The following is a 20,142-nucleotide window of genomic DNA, read 5'->3' as shown; positions in this document are numbered from 1 at the left end:
GAAAGGTGGTAAGGTGGCTCCAAAGGATAAAGAAAGTCCTATTTGACAAGATTGAGTTTTTGAATTTTTTATATTTTATTTTGTAAGGATAGAGTATTCTATTCCATATATGGTTGTAATTCAAAATCCAAAATCTGTATTTTTTAAATTGTAAATATAGAGTTCAAGTCACAAAATGTGATGAGGAAAACTTCCAATAATTCTACGATTTTAAAATTCTACAATTCTTTCAAAAAAAAAAAAAATGCCACCTCATGTGGCTCATACCTAGAATTGTAAGATTCACCCATGTCTTATAGTTGCTTTAGGGCGTGGTACAGAACGAGATTCAAACCGGATCATGAATATGAGAATTATACCCGTTTAGTTGTAAAAATCTCTAGATTCATGAAATTTAGAGATTCACCTTCACACAAAAACGGACGAGATTTATGGGAAAAGTGAAACGATTTAAAAAAACTATACATTTGCACACAAAAATCCGCGATCAAATATTTTGGATGAATCCATCATTCCACAACCAAACATCTAATTTTATAAATTATAACTCCATAAATTTGAAATCTATAGATTTGAAATCTCTAGATATTTGAAATCTCCAGACTCACGTAACCAAACAGGCCTTTAGATTGTGTTTTTTTTGGAGTCTGAGGTTCGTTCGGGTCAACTTGCGCACCTTGATTATAGCCTCAGAGGGAGCTTTGTCATCCGCAAGGGTCAAACTCATGATCTATCTATTGAGAAGAATGAATCTTACCACTCTACCAACCCTGCATTGACAAATGCTTTAGATTTATTTCCACTCAAACCTTGTAGACAGCAAATCTAAGGTCCTTTCAAAGCCCAGTCCATACGGAAAACATCCTTAATTTTCTTTGTTTCTTTCTTTCTCGTCGAGTATATACTTTCTTTATTACCACAAAAATAAAAGCATATCCTTTTCCGTAATCACTGAAAAGGGTCCACATCTATGAGACCTTATCTGAAGCCAACCAATTGAAAGTCTCTTTCGATTACATCAACAAATCCAAACACTATCTATTGCTGCTTCTATTTTTTGTTCGTTTAACAAAATCTTTTCTGGGGTTGCTTATACAATCTGAGATAATCCTTTTTCACTATCAATCTCAGCAATCCAACAGTAACTAAAACCATGACCCATTCCATAATCCCATCACCCATCTCAAGTAGAGCTACTCATCACAAGCCTCCTCTTCCTCCACCATTGTTTCAGAGAAGCCTTCCTCCCCATCCTGGCTTCATTCAAGCTCTCCATGATAGAACAGTCACCAGAAGGTAATATTCAGTTTTTATTTTATTTTTATGGATCCAGAATTATTCTCTTAGTAGATAATAAAAGGATTTGAGGTTAATGGTGTTGGTGGTGGTGCAGGTTCTTTGTTTGGAGCTTGACTGGTGCTAGTGCTACTTTGGGCTTGAATGAAGGACAACAAAGTGCAAGTGCAGCAAAACGGAGGCCACCACCTCCACCACCGGAGGAAAAGAAAGACCCTAATGTAAGTGGTGTTATCGCAAAGGTTCTTGCCAGCAAGAAAAGAAAAGAAGCCATGAAAGACTCTGTGGCTAAACTAAGAGAGAGAGGAAAGATCATTGAGGAACAGCCACCAGAATAAGTTGCAGATATCAATCTGTTGGACAAAACTCCTTGTCTAAATGATTTGTAAATCCTTCCTCAAAAGAAGAATCAATATGTAATTCCCCAGTGACTGTTTAAAATGGATTTTGATTAGATTCAGTGTCTTCGTTGTAAGATCCCATGAGGAATAAAAATGTGGCTTCCCTGTAATGAATTTCAGTTTTAAGTGGGAGTTTCCCAACAACTGTGTCAATGTCTCAGCCAGTGAGTTCCATCCAAGAGCTATCTCCTATAGCCAAGATGCCTGTCCTGATCGGCCAAGGACAGTCCGAATCACTTCGACATTAATCAGTTTGCTTCATTGTTTTCCAACAAGGTCTACAGTTCTGGTTCGAAGCCGGATCCTCTCCAATGACATTTAACCACTAGAGTCTGATCTCTAGCCATCAAGAACTACTGAACAAAACTTGGTTAGTCACCTCCAAGGCAATGCAATGTTTAATTTGCCAAACTTGCTACCATGGAATGCCCAATCAGTGGGAAATTTGTAATCATGATGAAAATGAAAAGAAATGGTATGCAGGTGTTGTGTTGGTTCCATTCAATAGTAATTTAGGTCTAGCTGCTGCTACACTGCAGAACTGGCTCACCTCTGTTAGTGACTAATCCTTTTGGGCAGAAACACAAAAGAGACATCTATGAATAGCTGGTCTGCTGCCTTGACTCTCTTTTTCCACCTTTTGTGATGAAATAGAGCAAAGAAACTCAGCTTCTTACAAGTTCAACAAGGTTTGGTAACTGAGGTCTATTCATCAAGTAAAGCTTTACCTTTTCAGCTAAGGCCAGAAGCCGATTCAATGTGATCCTATCCTGCCAATTGAATAGGATTAATTTTCCTTTGGCGAGCAACGAAGAGACATGAAGTCTACTAGATAAGAGAAAGTGTCATATCCACAATCCAATCTACTTTAGTTGCTGTCGCATGCAGATTAAGCCCCAGCAATCTCCTGCAAACTACTTGTAGAACTGGATCTAAATAACAAATAAATAAAAATCTGAAACATTCATTTCGCAAAATCCTTTCCTTGAGAAATGTCGAGGACTTCAACTTAAAGTTTGTTGCATTTACTGGCCATGGAACCACAAGAAGTGCATTAAACGTACAGACTTCAGAGTGATAACCAACTTTCGATTTATTGTCTATGCCTAAACTGAAAGAGCATCCATGTGTATAATGAATGCTGGAGACTTGATAAACATACTTTACAAGGTATGCGCAGTTTGAAGTAGCTGACATAGCTATCAAATAAGTTATCTTTAAACTTTGTAAGAAGAAATATGTTTCTACACCAAACAATATCTTAAAGAGATTGTGCTTCAGATTGCCAATGACTCGCAGCTGTACCATTTCTGAGACCTGCATATTAGATTATGTGAGAATATAACTAAGAAAAGCCTGAGAAGTGAAAACAGAGTGAACTGCTTAATGCTTGTTGAAATTGTTTACCTGAAAAATATACTGCATATTTGTATGGTTATGTAATAATAATAGGACAACTAGGAAAGTGAACAAGCAAATTAGTCATCATCAAATTGCCCTATAAATAGCCGAACTTCACAGAGTGCGTTGGATTAAAGCTACAAGGAGAGTCAGTATGGCCCACTCAAACTATTGTAAATACAGACAACCTGTACACTTTGACTATATGATCCATCACATACTTGGTCTCTTCCCTTTGTACTTAGTTTTTTCTTGAGCAAGTTTCACCTTATTGAACTACTACAATTGTCCACTTGAGCCACATGGGGGGAAGCAAGATAGGCAATCTTGCCAAGCTTAGCAGAAATGAATCACATTCACCACATGGCATCATTGTTGGCACTGAGACCACACAAGAAGGTAGACCCCACCCACCTGAATTCAAGTCCAGCATAACACCATTGACACAAATAATCCCCTTTAAAATATCATGGTTCAAGAACTCAATTCCAAAGGCCAATTTAGTTGTCCAGAAAACCTAGTTGGACTGAGATCTTGGTGCACCTTTTGGGGGATGGAATCAAAGCAAGATATGGGTGAGAAACATTAAAAAACAGCAACATTTTCAGACCTAGCTGAGATACCAAGATACCTGAGATATTAACTAGCACTGCATCTCATCTTGGAATCTAAAAGAATAGATTTTACCAAGATCTCAGTGTGGTAATTTGCAAAAGTACAATGGGAAGTGTCAAAGTATACAGTAGTTTATGCAGTTGAATAGTAGTACAAACTATAAGACATTGTCAATAAAGGTGGCTATATATACCCAAGATGATCACTACAACACATTAGACTATTTCTTCATTTCCTTCTGCTCAGACTTTGCAACATAATGTATAACATTAAGTAACATTTATTTGTTGGGACATATTTTTGATGCAAGAATTTTCAAACTTGGGGCCCTATAAATGGGTGTCCTACACTCTCCAATCATGAGTCATACAGATAATTTAACCATATGCAAGCTTCTGTTATGGTAGAGTGCACCATATAATTTAAATTGTAAGTCAAATAGTGACCATGCAGACATTCTGCACTAGAAGTAGAAACTATCAAATTAAAACAATAGCATAGTGACCAAAGAACTTACTCGATGGCACATAAATGGGCAGACTGATGTATTGAGGACAAGATCTTGAAGCAACATCAGCTGGCCCAGCAGATTTAATTACGCAATCACGAGGCTGCAAGTGTTGTTGCCTTCGTAAGAACTAGTTTCAAATTCTTTATAAAGAAATGACATTAACATTATTTATAAACCATAGGGTGGTCGAATGACATAGAGATACAAATGGACTCAAAGGAGTGGACAAATTAAAAACCATTTGAAAGGTTCCTCACATAAAAACCAACTTTAATCATTATGACTTTGCAGTCCACTTTGAAAACTTTCTAGAATGAAAGTTTATAGATTCAATGGTTATGGCAATTTGATGGATTTTGGCCTTGGTCCACTAAGTGGAGCTTGGATCATCTGGAGCAAATATTACTAGGAAAACCCTGCATGGCAAATTGAAAATGAAGCAAAAAGCATCATAAAGAAGTTCCAGTCAATTCTACAATTCAGATATTATTGATCAAAATGTACTTTGATTCTTTTTCGTTGCCCCTTAATGCAGCTTGCTTGGGTTATGCATGGAACTCTCATTCCAGATGATACTCTGTTGCTAAACATTGGGCCGAAATCCAATCAAACATAAGAAAAGATATTGAATCACAAATATATGAAAAATCTTGATCTTACCTTAAAATCTTTGTAAAAACATATTTGGATTTCCTGCACAGCACCATGTGAGCAAGTCAACAAAGGGGAGGCCCCTACAGCATTCTCAATGGCAGAAACAATGCCTCGTGAAGGGTACTTCTCAGAATTAGAAGCTACATATCCAGCCTCATTCAGAATTCCCTGGTATTTAGAGAATATTGTGTCAAAAAATGTTAGTTAGTAAGTAGGGATTAGAAGACAATCGAAACACGAATAAGATTAGAATAAAGATTTCGTAGGTTGCCAAATCAATTCTTGCAACAACTTGATCTTTCTTGAAATAGAAGTTACAATCCAAACCAAAATTTTGTTGTATCTATTAGCTTCAGGATATTTTACTAGTTTATATGATTCTATCTGAATAGTATTCCATTCTAAGGAAGCAGTAAAAGAAAGAAAAACATCTGATATGTAGTCATAGTTATCAAGCCATCACCTAAGCGTAGCACTTTTGCATCTGGTCATTTATGAGATTGCATGGCTGATGTAGATAGTCTATTGATGGGGCTGCAAGTTAGGCCAAAACCTGGCCTGCATTTGGGTTTTTTAAGTCCATTGATTTCAGCATGAATTTGGTCCATGATTTGGACCTCATTCAGCCCTCAATTATGTCAAAAGAAAAGTCAAGCGAGCTGTTAGTTTTGGCATATAACCATATTTTGTTTTGATCAACCAGCCATATTTGAGAGAAGATAAGATCATTGGCTAGCTGGTTTTTAGGAGACTATTCCCAGATTTATTTGGAGATACCGGCCAGCTCTAAAAGGAGATAATTTCCAGATATTATGGCCCCCATGTTCAGCCGTATGGCGAGAATTTTTAAGTCCAATATACTTGTGCATGGAAGCTTCTTTCCAGGCATATTGAACTGTTATCTAGTTTAGGAGAGATTTTAGGACTCTTTATTTGTTAACCAGTCAGACACCTTGTCATTAATATAAGATGCCAAGATGCCTAAACGCCCAAGGGGGAGACTGAGGCTCAATCCAATTTCATCCTAGCTCATTCTATCTTCTTCTAATTATCTTATATTTTCCAATTGATTGCCAAATTTTCCCCATCAAATCCGTGTTCTATTTGACTAATAAATTCTTTTATTTCCCCCCCCCCCCTCATGAACCAACGCTTATTCAATAACTCATGGTAGCTTGATGTTAGCTTCTTTCTTTTTCCCCTTTTTTTTTAATCATATAAGATATGGTATATCTATGATGAACAAGAGTGTAAAGGATATACACTAGAACTGTTACTTAAAATGCCTTAACAGCCCTGAAAGGGCTGAGGGCACCTCACCACCTAAGCGCTTCAACAGAACAAAACTGCCTTACGTTGCCTCATCACCTTAACAACTAGGTTCTAATATACATGGCAGTGATGGCACCTAGTCCGTAGGAGCTTAGGTGACTTCTCCAACATCTTGGGTTGCCTTGAGAGTCATATGATGATGTAAATAAAAATGATTTTAACTCAGAGAATGTAGAATCCAAGCAAGTAACTCTGAAAATTAAAGTTTCAGAAAATACAGGAATGGACAGATTTCCATATACTAACCGTGACATTATATTTGGAGTGGAGATTGAGGGCTGTTAAGAAATAACTGTACTCATCACGAATTACTGGGAAGCAACATGTTCCATGCTTCTCTGCAAGCATTATCAAATGAGAATGTGAGTAATTTACATAAGTGACCACGACACTGAGCAGTGAGCACATAATAAAAAACTACCATAAGTTAACAGAGTATCATTACAAATGTTGGGATTTATCTCCTGAAGTTTTAGCCCAATTGGATCACTTGTGATTAAATTCTCACTGCTGCAACCTAGTTCACTCATCGTTGATTTGTTGTTTATCAAAAGATAAAGGCAGACAATTTATGTCATTTACAAGGCCTAGTCTAAGGAAATTATATACATGACCTTCTGTCTTAAGTTGCATTTTCTATCTTTGATTTTGAAATCATTAATTACCCCCACCAAATTAGTTTCTTCCACTTAAATCATTGCTGTATTGTCTTCACTTATTAGTTCTAGATTCCAGCACAATTACAGGTCCATACTATACAATTAAACTGATATTTATTAGTCTTTTGGGCCCATAGTGACTCAAAACTGGGTTTTCGGAACCCTTGGTCGGATCAGTTGTGCAGAACTTTAGAGCTGAATTAGCTGATAATCATAAGCTCATTCAAATAAGCTACTTTACTTAAGCATGATGCATGTGGCTCTTCTGATTTAAGAAACTATGAAAATGAAGAAATGTTCAGATGAATCATGGACTGGATGTATTTGTAAGGGCCTCATGCTTCATCTAGGATAAGAACGTTCATATCCATGTCGGTAGCCATGTGATGAAAATCAACATAAGTAAAAGACAGAAATGGTTATAAAAAGAACCAAAGAAAGAGCTGGTATGTTCCATATCATTTTCCTTTCAGGTGGCATGGCCAAGGCCTTGCAAGTATGACCTCAAATAGAGTTGATTGGAGGGCAAGGACGCCTGTAGCTGACCCCATTTAGTAGGGATTAGACTGAGTTGTGGTTATTGTATTGGCAAAAACAAACATATTAGATAGAGATCATATAGGTCTAACAGTACTCCATAAAAAAATGACTACGGACAACAATGAACCTGTTCCTTGGGGTGTCAACTAAACGTTGCTGGAGAACCAAAAGATGCTTCAAACTGACAACAGAGGATATGGATGTTCCATTATCAAAACTATCAAATGATAGTTGAAGGTCCATCTACAGAGATTCTGTTCCATCTAATGTGAGAAATGGCAGCCCCAAAGTCAACCCCTAGTGAATTGCAAGAGAAGAAAAGGTGGTTGGTGTCCTCTTAGCCATTCCAGCACAGAACGCAAGAGGGAGAAAGAGGGATGGCACAGAGAGATTGGTAAAGAGTTATTAGTATTATATTGAAGAACTAGGTAACCCGTACCATCTCTATATTAGTTCAAGTATAGTGTGTCAAGATTCATAGTGGCACATGCTAGAATAGGCTGAGTAGTTGACAGGTAGTGGGAATAAAGAAAAACCACCCCAAAAAAAAAAAAAAAACCAACCACAAAAACCCCCCCCCCCCCCCCCCCCCCCCCCCCCCCCCCCCCCCCCCCCCCCCCCCCCCCCCCCCCCCCCCCCCCCCCCCCCCCCCCCCCCCCCCCCCCCCCCCCCCCCCCCCCCCCCCCCCCCCCCCCCCCCCCCCCCCCCCCCCCCCCCCCCCGACCCTGAAGTGAGTAGGAATGGACCATCAAAAGTGGAATGACCATCCATCCCATCATCCGACTTGTCAATACATTCTAGAATGAGAGTTTCTTCTTTTCTCGATCCTTCTCCGCATTCTTAGAACGGACCCAAAGTGAATTCATGGGCTGCCTATGTACCTCTAGCTAGAACCCATAGTTGTTCTCCCTAAATTATTAAACATAAAGGCTTGACCACTGTCCTTAAGACAAGCCAGGATTTTCCCTCCTAATCCCAGGGACTGGATGTTCTAAATGATTTCCACACAACCCCCCCCCCCCGGTTTAAAGGATAAAACTCATCATTCTTGATGGAAATTTTGCGGCATTTAATCTAAATCCAAAAGAAATGAAAGTAAAGGCTAAAGATTGTTACCCCACTGTCAATGTGTAATCCCCAAGTTGTCCATGGTAAAAATGGAAAAAAAAAAAAACATAGTTAGCATTGTGGCAAATGGATTCTATAAAAATCAAATAATTTGAATTGAGTAAACACCTCATGGGCCCAAAACAATCCTCTTCCACCAAAGCAGGTAGATGGTGAACCACAACTTAAAGAGGGCCAGTTCTTCTGAATCTCTCCAAGCAATGATGAAATCTAAAACAGACATACAAATAAACATAATGAATAATAAATATGGCATTCTTCATAATGAAGTTCATTACTCTATTCAAATACCACGACTCAGCAGGAACCAATGTGATATCTACAAGTATGAGACTTGCAAGTTCATTTAATCAAAAAGGAAACTGGAGAACACTTCTAAGTTGAAAAAATGGTCTATTGGTTGAAACTCTCTCCAAAAGCATGGTTTGAAAATTTAGTAGAGTAGTCGCTGGTTGTGGCTTTTCTCATAGTCATTCTTAACCACTCCATAATCCATATTTGCATGATGTCAATGCAAAGTTATTGTGCTGGTCCTTTATGATGATGCTATTACTTTTCTTGGTAATGACTTGCCTCGAATTGAATAGGCTAAGTATTACCTCAAGCTTCATATGAAAGAATGGGTGCTTTCGGATATTTCCTATGAATAAGATTGTAAGAGTTTTTATTTTATTTTTATTTTTTATTTAAATAAAGAAAAGAAGAAAGAAGAAAAAAAAAAGGTTCACTTTGCCTCAGTGGAAATATGATCCTGACCTTCCGAGTGATACAGGCATGTTAGACACTTCTATGGACTCCTCATATTAAAGTTGGAGTGCTTGATGACAAGGTATTTGCAAACAAACATCAATATCAGATGTTATCTGACATGATGTATATTTTGTTAATGGTGTAACTGATCAAATTATAGAGACAGCTAGACAGGTTCATTGGGAGGCGTTAGGCAACATGTCAGACACTGAGATATCCCAAGGGTACTGCACGGGAAGGTCTTATTTATTTTCATAATCAACAAACACATGTTATTGGTTACACTGATAATAATTGGCCCAGCGTTGGTGGCACTTGGAGATCCAACTACAAAATATTGTACCTTTTTTGGCGATAATCTTCACAAAGAAGACGGGAGAGCAGCCCGTTCTAGTGCTAAAGCTGAGTATAATGCAATTACTCAGACTGTAGCCAAGTTGGGGCTCAGACCTTTTGTTTAGGAGCTGCCTTGTTTACCAGTCGTCAACCTGCGGATATGTTCTGGGATAACCAGGAAGCTAGTAATCCAGTCTTTCATGAGAAATTGATTTCCACTATTTGTCAGCTAGAGTAATCAACTTCAAGACTTTTTTTTTACCAAAGCCTTGTTTTGAAATGCAATTCTACAAAGGTTTTTCAAATCGAGCATGGTAGATATCTATGGTCTAGCTCGGGGAGAGTTTTTAAGTCAGATCTTTGGCTGTGTACGTGTGTTGGTTCTCTTAGGGGTTATTCTTGTGGTTTTCTTATTTATATGTGAAGTCACCTGTTGTGATCCCATTTTTTAAGAATCTACAACAGAAGAATTTCAGAGGAAGTTGGGAATAGAAATCAGAAGATTGGGGATTGGGGAAGACGAGCTGCTTCGAGGGCAGCAAACCTCCTAGGATCCAAGAGATAGAAGAGAAGTTCGTTGTATATTCATTCCCTTCCAAATGCCTAACCCTTACATCTTTATAGCCTAGAACTATTACCCTATGTTAATGACCATACTAACCTTTACTAACCATGGTCTATTTTCCATTAAAACATTCCCACCCACACCTCTGTGTAATAAACCCTATATGAGGCCCTACCCTTAACCAGGATCATAACAATAGCGACCCCTTAAGAGAACCTTGTCCTCAAGGTTCAGGCGCTACATCTTCCAGTTTATCCCTAGGAAGACTGCCTTGATTGATGGTTCAAGCAAACACGTTTCCAAGGTTTTGAAAATGCATGCCACAATTATAACCACTGCTGCCTGTAGAGTGATGACACACGAACCCGAAAATAAAACCATTGATATCCAGCCTCCAACCGCATTCTCTCAAATTGCTCACCAGAGATCCGCAAAGCAATAAGAACCCTGTCTGCCCGATCAATAATTGGTGTAAAGTATCTTGCAAAAATGGACTCAATGGCAACTACACAAGCCCCAGTCAATGTTGCCAGATCAATTGTTTTCTCAACAGCTTGGTGGCACGCATAAACCCAAACATTTGCAAGTGCCAGTCGACCTTCAGCTTTGTCATTAATGGCCTCAATTGTGTTCACATTTGAAGTTGTAATCATGTTGTAATCATCCTTGGCAGAGTGAAACTTCTTCCCAACAAGATCCAATGTGGTTGTGACAAGCCCAGTTGGAGAATTGTTAAATAAGTGGATAAAATGTAAGCGGTTTGTTAACCTGTAATCGCCATTTGATTCTCTAAAACAATGATACACAGTTGCTCCTCCCTGGTCTAGATCCAAATTCTCTATATTTTCTCTCTCTTCGATGCAATGCTGAACAATACCTTGCAAAACTTGCCATTCAAGCCTACCCTTTGGCACGTCCAAGAATTTGCAACCATCGTCAGTGATCAAGCTTTCCACCCTCTCCCTTCCATCACAACCCAAAATCAATAACCATTTGAAAATTTGCAGCAAGGGGGTCACAACGTCAGCTATGTCAGCACACAGGAAACCCTTGGCATTAATTTTTACGCCAGTTAGTCTGCTGCCAACTACACATTCCCCCACCACCGATACTGCCATCTTCAATTTGTTGGAGTACTGTTTGCTATAAAGAATCCACTCCATCACATAAACCACGAGAATCATGCTCAGCTTTGAAATCTGGTAAAGTCCCACAAAGTTTAGCATAAGGCTTAAGGGCATTCCAGTGATTAGGATTTTTGTAACAGCTGAGAACCCAAGAGGCTGTAAAATAGAAGCGGTATCTTCATTGGACAAACCCAACAACTCTTCAAATCCTTTCTCATACAGACCCAAGTCAAGGAATAACAGAATTAGGTCCGTTGTACTCGCACTCATTTCGGGTTCAAAACCACCAAGCAATTGCACAGTGTAGCTCCTTTCTAACACATTTTCTACTGCCGCTGTTACAAGTAAGAATTCTCGAAGCGATCAAACTCCCACGAGCTGTGATCACGATCGAACTCAAGAGTTGCAACCGATGTTCAAATTTATTGCCATGTTGACAGAAAATTGGCAAATTAGTAGAATAATGAATTGAGTTAGACAGCCCGAAGCTCCACCCGATATAGAACATGGATCGAGTCTGCTGTTTATGTAATTTGTCAATACAAATACCTGAAATGGTCCCGAGGTACCAATAAGAAGAGGATATAGTAACCCGAGCACAATGATCCCCGCCCAGAGCACGCAAGAGGTCTCCGATGGGTTTGCCCAAGCACGCACAGAGTCGGCAACATGACACCCACTCACGACTCTGAGTTGAAAATCGCGCACAACCGAGAACCTAAGCTCCCAAGATATATTTCAGCAACAACCTGGCGATCCTCACCACTTCCGAACTCATAAGAATGGAATCCACCAACACCAAAGAAAATGTAAGTAATGGTCCGCATAATCAGCCCAGTGGCGCACGCAAGAGAGAGGAACCACCCACGCCGTTGGAATTAAGCCCCACCAAGCCACTCGTGGCCGTTGGATCAGTTGCACGGTCTTGCTACAACGATGGTGAAAGAAGAAGATAGAAAGTATAGTTCCAAAATGCCCTTGTTCATTAAATGTAGTAAGTGGTTCATCTAATGTCCGGGCCTCGCGCTGGGTATCATCTCAGTAGTATTGCATATAAAGGCCCTTGCATGGAGTCTAAATCCATAGTTTAGACTTTAAAGTATGAGTAAGTGGGCTTGACCTTTGAATGGCGGACGTCTAAAGCCCATACCGTTCTAGTGAACCAACCCAACAGCCGATCGGCCCAAGTTCATGGTCCAGCCACCAACCGGTTCAAGCAAAGTTTCCTTCACCTCATCTCGATGGAAACCTAAGGTCGTTCAACGCCGCCATGCCTAAGCGATCTTGTTGTAACCAATGATGGAAACGGATTGCGGATGGAGCAAGAAGAACCCACCCCACCGATCTAGGTGAGGCCGCGCCTCTTCTCATTGGATACCCCATGACCATGGAGGTGCCGCCCGCGGTGCGCGTCAGATCGGTGCCCGCGTGCTCACGAGAAACAACACCCGATTGAAATCAGTGAGACGACCTTGGCAGCACTCATTCAAACCGACTCAACCGAAGATAGTGAAATCCCGATGATTGCCGTGCCACGAGATTACAAACCTCACCCTCGCCAATAGAACGAGAGCATTGCGGGCAACGATGGGATACCCCGGGCCACACACATCGATTCACACCTGAGGGCGCCGCTCGGGCCACACAGTTGAACTATATTGTTAAATTGCTCGAATCACCGTCCCATCAGATTTGAGAGAAACCATCAAATTGAGCAAGTTGCTAGTCCAGCCAATGAAACCGAGTGACCAACCGAGACTAGTGACACGCTCGCAGCTGCACACGAGGGGACCCCACAACGACCCCCCGGGTCACGAACCGCACCAATGCCACAAAATCGATCCAGGTTGTGAACGAAGCTGTCATCCGACGAAGCCATCAAGGCATCTCCATCCAATGAAGTGATGAAACAAGAGACGGGACCCATTGGTGCCAAGAGAAGAAACGCGGCGGGAACCAGAGCGGGAGCCTCCAGCAAATCGAGAAAACAAGGATGGCCCCAAGGAAGAGAGGAGCGAAGAACCGACGAGGCTGCATCGAGAGAGACGGCAAGGACCAGCCGGAGAGGGCAGGGAAGGAGAGTACGCACCGGAGGGACAGATCCCAAAGAATCACAACAGAAGAACAGAGGAAGTGGGAAAGAAACGAAGAGGGGAGGGGAAGAACCCGAGGGCAGCAAACCCCAGGATCCAAGAGATAGAAGAGAAGTCGGTATATCATCCTCAAATCCTAACCACATTTATAGCCTAGAACTATTACCCTATGTTAATGACCATACTAACTTACTAACCATGGTCTATTTCCATTAAAACATTCCCACCCCCCGGAATAAACCTTATAGGCCCTACCCTTAACCAGGATCATAACATCACCTAATGTCCAGTCTTCAATCTAGTCATAGTTGTGGACCCATTGTTATTTGTTTCTTCTATTCAAAATAGATAGGATCTCCCACCCCCGGTTTGAATAATCTGCCCATTACCCAAATCATGAGATGTGTTCTGTCCCCTTGGCATCCTTCTATTTTTCTTATGACGAGCACTGATTCAAGTTCTGATATTACTGCATAACAAAAAATAAGAATCAAATCTTCTCTCTTAACTGGATTTCTGTATCAAAAGCTTTGGAGAAATCCAATGAAACCTTGTGATTTTTGTAGCCTCAAACTTACATTTCAAAATCTAGGTCAAAATGACCAATAATTACGAAATATTCAGTGCAGGTCTCAGTAGCACTGCAAGGTTTGGACCAAAATCATGGCTAAGTTTGGGTAAACAACTGTGCATATAGAGCAGCATTTAGCTTGAAAAGGGTCATTGTTTTCATGAGTTTCAACTGGTTTCACTGGTTGCGAAGGGAAACTCAAAAGAAGAAGAAAAGAAGAAAAGAAGAAAAAACAACCCACGAATTTTGTATCTTGCAAAAAGACCTGCATTTCTTGGTAGGAAGGCTGGGGGACTACTCAATACAGCTACAGCAGTGATTTGCCAAATTTGAGCAAGGTGTTTTGTAGGATTCAAATTAACCCCAAAGGTTTTGAGTCTTTCCAGAACTCTATCCGGTACTGACACAGGGTCAAAAAACAGTTTTTGGGGGTGTATTAACCTTGGTTGCATTAATTATTTGTAACACTCGCACATACTTCCAACACTTTGATACCCTGTAAATTTAAATGGTTATGTTTCATCCTTAATACATATTTCAGTTGTTTTCATTAAATTTTTGCATTCTAATATGAAATAATGTGTAGGATAGACTATAAATGAAAATATAACTAAAAATACAGCATAAAATACTAACCTATGGTATGAAACCAAACTACCACATCTGGTCTCTTTTTTCATAGTCTAATGCTTCATATATTAGAAATGCTTAATTAGGGTTTTCTTGAAGTTTCAGACCAAAACAAGGGGTATTCACCAAAACAGCTAGATGATTTTCTTTCAAAATCCAAACACAAAATCATTTGGTTATGAAGAGAGGCTAAAACTGACATTCTGTACCGTGCTCCGCCTTCTTAAATCTCCAGCCCAGGCAACAGGCAACTTTAGGGAAAATTTCAACATGGTACAAATCACAATGAGCTCAAGCATATGCGAAAACACAAGCATATATATATAATGCTAGGCATTTTCATTTTGATGTAATTCTCTACCAATTATTTACAGACTCCATTCTTTTTTTTTTTTTGGGGTGGGTTTTTTTTTTTGCGCGCCCTCCCCCCCCCCCGCAAAAGGGGGGGCACACACCCCCCCCCCCCCCAGTTGGGACAAGGCTTATTGTTGTTGTTGTTGTTGTTGTTGCTAATTTGACAGATTTATTTTTTTCTTTTTCCTTCCACTATTTATTTATTTATTTATTATTATTATTTTTTTAATATTAAGGAAGTGAAACAGCACCAACATACTCATGACAACTTCAACCGAGTAAATCATTTCTCATCTCACCAACAATTGATGTTATTTCCAGGCACGTCGTAATGTAGGGATGCAATGTGCAGACAGAAGTGCACAATATTCAAGTTCAGCTGAAGGCATGGGTTTAGCAGAAGGGTCTCTCACAACCTATAAAAAGTAAAGATAATATATGCTTCCATGATCAAATGACAGGCACTGCCTATGTGATTCCTTGCTCGACTTCCTTATATGAGTTCACTTATAAGTATTAAAAGCATGACCAACTCAACCATCCAGCAGCACAATAATGGGAAATAAAAACAAAGAAAAAGAGCAGGCAAAAGAGTGTAATAGAGAACCTCTTTCATATTAAAACTAGATCGGCTGCAGCATGATGGCCAGGTTCCATCATTGTAGTCAGGCCATAATCCATCTGTGATACAACAGTTGTATATGAATTTGAACAAAAACTAGTAAAAGAGTTCCTGAGAGAAGCTTCCTCCCATAAAATTTCAGTCTGAAATGAAAGAAGTGGAATAAATGACTCCAATTCATCACGGAAAATTCATTACTTAAATCTCTATCATCCTTCCTCTCATCTCTGTCTCATCATTATATCTGAGATAAAGCAGTCATTGTACTTACGGATGGTAAACGCAGTTGGAGAATTGGACCTGAATAAAATAACAAAACAGAGAAGTAAATTTCAGTAAGTTTTGTTTCTAAGACTATCAAGAGATACAGAAATCACATGAGAAAACAAATTACTAGTAAGAAAATTGAATAAGAGAACAACAGACATACCTCAATGGAAAGGATGTGAATCAACAAAAAGAGCTCAGATCCAGAATTCATGAAACTAGTCAGAATCTAACACATACAAAAGACAATGAAGTTGCAAGATTGGGGTTGCTTATGTAGGGTTACTCTTGTAATCTCCATATAGGGAAGACAGATATAAGAAGGAGAACAGGATATTAGAATCATGTTTCTGTTGGAGTTGTTTTCTACTTTATAGAAGCTAAAGAAGAACCAAAAATAGTAAACAACACTGAAGAACAGAAAGCATGGGCTCAGTGCTTTCTTTATTCTTTCTATCATTCTCTCTACTTGATCCAACCCTTGTTGACCTGTTCTTCACATTACTCTTTCTCTATTATTAATCATATCATTGAAATCTCTGTTGGAATAGTTTACTTATTACCGCAAGCTTCATTTTCTGATTCTGGGCATTAGCATCATCCCCAGAATACTGTGTTGATCTCCTTTGTGTGCCATTAGCATCATCCTCATGATATTACATTGATCTCCTTCAAATCCAATCTTTTCCACCATTTGCTTTCTTAATAGTCATCTGAAGGATGATCCTCTAGGAGAGAATTGACAGCAAAACAATTTTACATGGTCTGTGAGTTGAAACCTGCAAATCAGGGTACTTCAAATCAACCCCTAGGTCTGGTTTTAGAGGTTAAATACTCTGTATACACTTGATCGTTTGAGGTTGGATACTTGGTTAAAAGTGATGAAAATATCAACCTAGATCTAAATTTGTATGCCATTGAAGCGTATCAAAATGAGCTCTTCCATTCACAACAGGACCAGGATACTGCTGGTGCAACTTTGGGTTTCAAGATCAAGTTCATATCACTTGGGACCCACCAGAACACTTAATATCTTAATCTAATCTTAGTTGTCCATTGTTTTACAGATAACTAAGAAAAAAAAGAATCTCACTATAGAAATCTATTCTACTATGAGATTAGGATAAACTCCAATTGAAGACCATACAATATCTTAAGTATTCTACCCAAATAAGAAAAGGTAAAATATAGGATCACTCCTATATAATCTACCAGCCCCTCTCATCTAGAAAACAGGATTGGATCAGTTCCATCTCATCTTAGGTCTCCAAAGAGGGTCATTTCTGTCCAGCCAAACCAAGGAAACTGCATTAACTGGTGCTTCTGAAATCCTTAGTGAAGTTGCAAGGTTAAAGAAAAAGACCTCTTGTTCTTTTGATATTGGACACACTAATCTCTGTTATTTACAGGAAAGCCCCTTGTTTTATGTTTTTATTCTATTTTCTTTCCACCCTATGCATTCTTCCAAATACCTCACTTGTTTTCAAATAGTGCATTTTTTGCTCTTGTTTTGTTACTCTTTCTTCTCCCTATAGAGTTGTGAATTTCAAATTATTTATGAGATAGTCACTGTTCTTCAAAATTTGAGTTCTTTGCTATCTGTGGGCCCATAGTGATTCCAATTTAAGACACTATAAGGTATCAAAGCCAAATCTCTTGCAGTTTTCAACCACAAGAAGACCCCCTCACATCATCAGCTTGAGCATGTTGATATCCAACACCTGATTTCTTCTCTTCTATCCTGTTCTCTTTTTCTCAACCAGATCAATCGCATCTCTTCCCCCCACCCCTGCCTCTTCAATGAATCTAATTTCTTCCCTTGACAATGCAGTTGCTTTCTTTTATCTCATATCTGATCAAAGATTTGATCATCAGGCTAAGTTGCATCCGAGACCCAAAGTCTAGATTGGTGACAAGGCATTGCCTATGCAACCAAGGCAACACAAAGCGCCAAGGCACCAACAAAGTGCCTGGATGCTATCCTTGACAACTGTGTTTCCTAACATATAAACCCATGCTAGTCAAACCAACCATTTGATGGGACACACATCTGGATTAGCTATGTTTCCAGATATTGTCCTATCTCCTATGTTGGCCTACAATATTAAGACCTTTTGACTTTGCTATTTAAGGGCTATAATAGAGTTGCCAGGATTTGCTGCTATCAAATAGGAGATAGATAATTAGAAAAGTTTTATTCTTTATTCTTTTTTTCTTTTTTGGGTTCCTAGTTTGGGTAGAATTGAATATATAGTCTTCTCAAGCATTAGATGATTCAGATGGAAAATCAAAACTACTGGAATGCAGGTTTAACTTATTTTGGAGAACGAGATTCATAATGAACCCACTCCAAATTAGTTGACTCTAGCTTCTTAGGGGAAAAAGCGTCCTCATTTAATTATTCTGTAAATTTCTAAGTAGCACATACAGAAGATATTTAACTGACGACATACTGAGTGTTTTCTATATGCCAATAGACACGAGGAAAATATAACATGGAAAAGTTCAGTTAATCCATGGAAGAAAACTTTACAGTAAAAGAGAGAATTTTTCAACAAATGAACTTTTAAACAGTTCTAGATTCTATGATTAAATTAACCAACTAATACTAAGAAATTATACTGAAAACAAGACCAAGCAAATAAGCTACTATACATAGCTTCAAATAAGCTCAGGCACTTAGACTAAAGTAGAAAAGTCAGTTCCAATGAAAGCAGAATCTAAACACAAACCAAACGGCTTCGTCACTATATTATCAAATTCACAACATGACAAAATACATCATAAAAGAAACAGAAGTAATAACAAAAATCAAAACGAGGTCCAGAAAACTTCAGAAGGAAAAGAAATCACCTGCAACATGCATTGGAGGAACAGCAATGGCGAGTTCTCTGACAATAAGTTCCAGGCCATTGGACAGCTAAAGCAAAGTAATCAAATTCCCTCTGTTGACTTCCTTGGATCTCCAACAAGAAGGAGAATGAGAAAACCACGAGAACACAGAGAGCACAGAGAGGGATTTTTGCAGGGAGATTAGCCATTCAGATCAAGGGAAAAAATGGCCTCCAACTTGAAAATCTCTTTTTCCCTCTTCTGAACAATTAAAGCCGATGGAAATGAGCAAGGGTAAAATTGTCATATATATAAGTATAATATTCCAAGTTTCCAAGTTTCCAGCTGGTTCTCGTTCCACCGTGCGTTGAGTACCTTTCCTTCAATTATAAAAGCATATTCCTTTCTGCCGTAATTATCCTCTGGCCTATAGTAATCGTTGTGGACCTCCGGTTCAACCGCTCGCTAGAGTTGGGGCCAACACGGATTTATTTTTGAGTTTGGTAGGTAGAGGACTCTCCTCTTCTTGTATCTCTTCACTATATTATATATATTTAGGAAGATAATTCACCTTTAGTCTATTTAATTGATATTTAAAAGTGGACTTTCTCCTAAATATGTGATGAAAAAAATATATGTCTAAATATTCAAAATGTTTTTACTTTTATTTTGAGGGTACAAAGGCGCTTTTTCAAACATAGGAAAGAAGATATATTTACTATTTTTCCCCCCCAAAATCCGTGATGGTGATTTGATCTATTTTTATGATCTCAAGTTCTCATCCCTCCTCAAAAAGGTTCTCATCCCCTCTTTAATTCCCTTAAATTCCACTCTAATCCCTGAATTTGAAACTATTATCTTCAAATGCTATTCTAGGATCAGATTTCACTCTAATCCTCTAGTTCCATTCAAATTCCACCATAGGAATGCGACAGTAGTTACTTGAAATTTAATCGTCATTATTAAATCACAAAATTATCTCAAAGACTAACTTAAATCTGATTCATATCCCAGATACCTCTCCATAGATTTACCTCTCACATTTTTTGGGCTAATAAAACAAGTAGCTTTCTATTCAACCACAGGTACATTGGTGAACCAAGTTAACAAAAAATCATTTAACAACAGTCCAAAATTAGATGAAAGCCCTTCTAAGTGGGATCAAACTTCTTGACTGAACTTTGTTATGAGGTTTCGGAAGAAGATCAAGAACTTCTTGCACATTACACCAAATGTGGGTAACTTTAGTATGAGAAAGTAGGGAATGATTTAGAACTAAGATTATGCTAGAAAGCATCCCCTGCAAAATGTTATCAGAATTATTAAAACCCACTGAAATGATCTGGAAATATCCTCCCTCAGAAAAACCACATATCCACCTTGATTTGTTCGACTTTGAAACAAGTATCCCTGCACATATTAAAATAGTGTAATTAAATATTCACTCAAAGATAGAAG

At 38.9% G+C, this 20,142-nt stretch overlaps 2 protein-coding genes across 2 annotated transcripts; one reads left to right on the top strand and one right to left on the bottom strand.

Moving 5' to 3' along the window:
- The first annotated feature begins 1,018 nt into the window (after positions 1 to 1,018).
- On the top strand, positions 1,019 to 1,818 carry LOC149021957 (uncharacterized). The gene is made up of 2 exons (XM_089150163.1): positions 1,019 to 1,296; positions 1,394 to 1,818. The coding sequence occupies exons 1-2, from the start codon at positions 1,154 to 1,156 to the stop codon at positions 1,632 to 1,634; spliced, it is 384 nt and encodes a 127-aa protein (XP_089006289.1). The 5' UTR covers positions 1,019 to 1,153; the 3' UTR covers positions 1,635 to 1,818.
- Positions 1,819 to 2,703: 885 nt separating this feature from the next.
- RNS2 (ribonuclease 2) lies at positions 2,704 to 18,972 on the bottom strand. The gene is made up of 9 exons (XM_089150164.1): positions 18,706 to 18,972; positions 15,857 to 15,885; positions 15,571 to 15,644; positions 8,646 to 8,747; positions 8,526 to 8,529; positions 6,457 to 6,548; positions 4,885 to 5,046; positions 4,231 to 4,324; positions 2,704 to 3,014 (listed from the first exon to the last, which is right to left on the bottom strand). Exons 1-9 carry the CDS (start codon positions 18,891 to 18,893, stop codon positions 2,959 to 2,961), a joined length of 801 nt encoding a protein of 266 aa, XP_089006290.1. The 5' UTR covers positions 18,894 to 18,972; the 3' UTR covers positions 2,704 to 2,958.
- Between the last annotated feature and the right edge of the window lie 1,170 nt (positions 18,973 to 20,142).

This window comes from Hakea prostrata, chromosome 3, assembly GCF_041222555.1.
Source record: "Hakea prostrata isolate BN-2017 chromosome 3, UWA_Hpros_2, whole genome shotgun sequence".
NCBI classification, from domain to species: Eukaryota; Viridiplantae; Streptophyta; class Magnoliopsida; order Proteales; family Proteaceae; genus Hakea; species Hakea prostrata.
The sequence above is the reverse complement of the archived record's forward strand: the minus strand, read 5'-3'. Positions and strand labels throughout refer to the sequence as shown.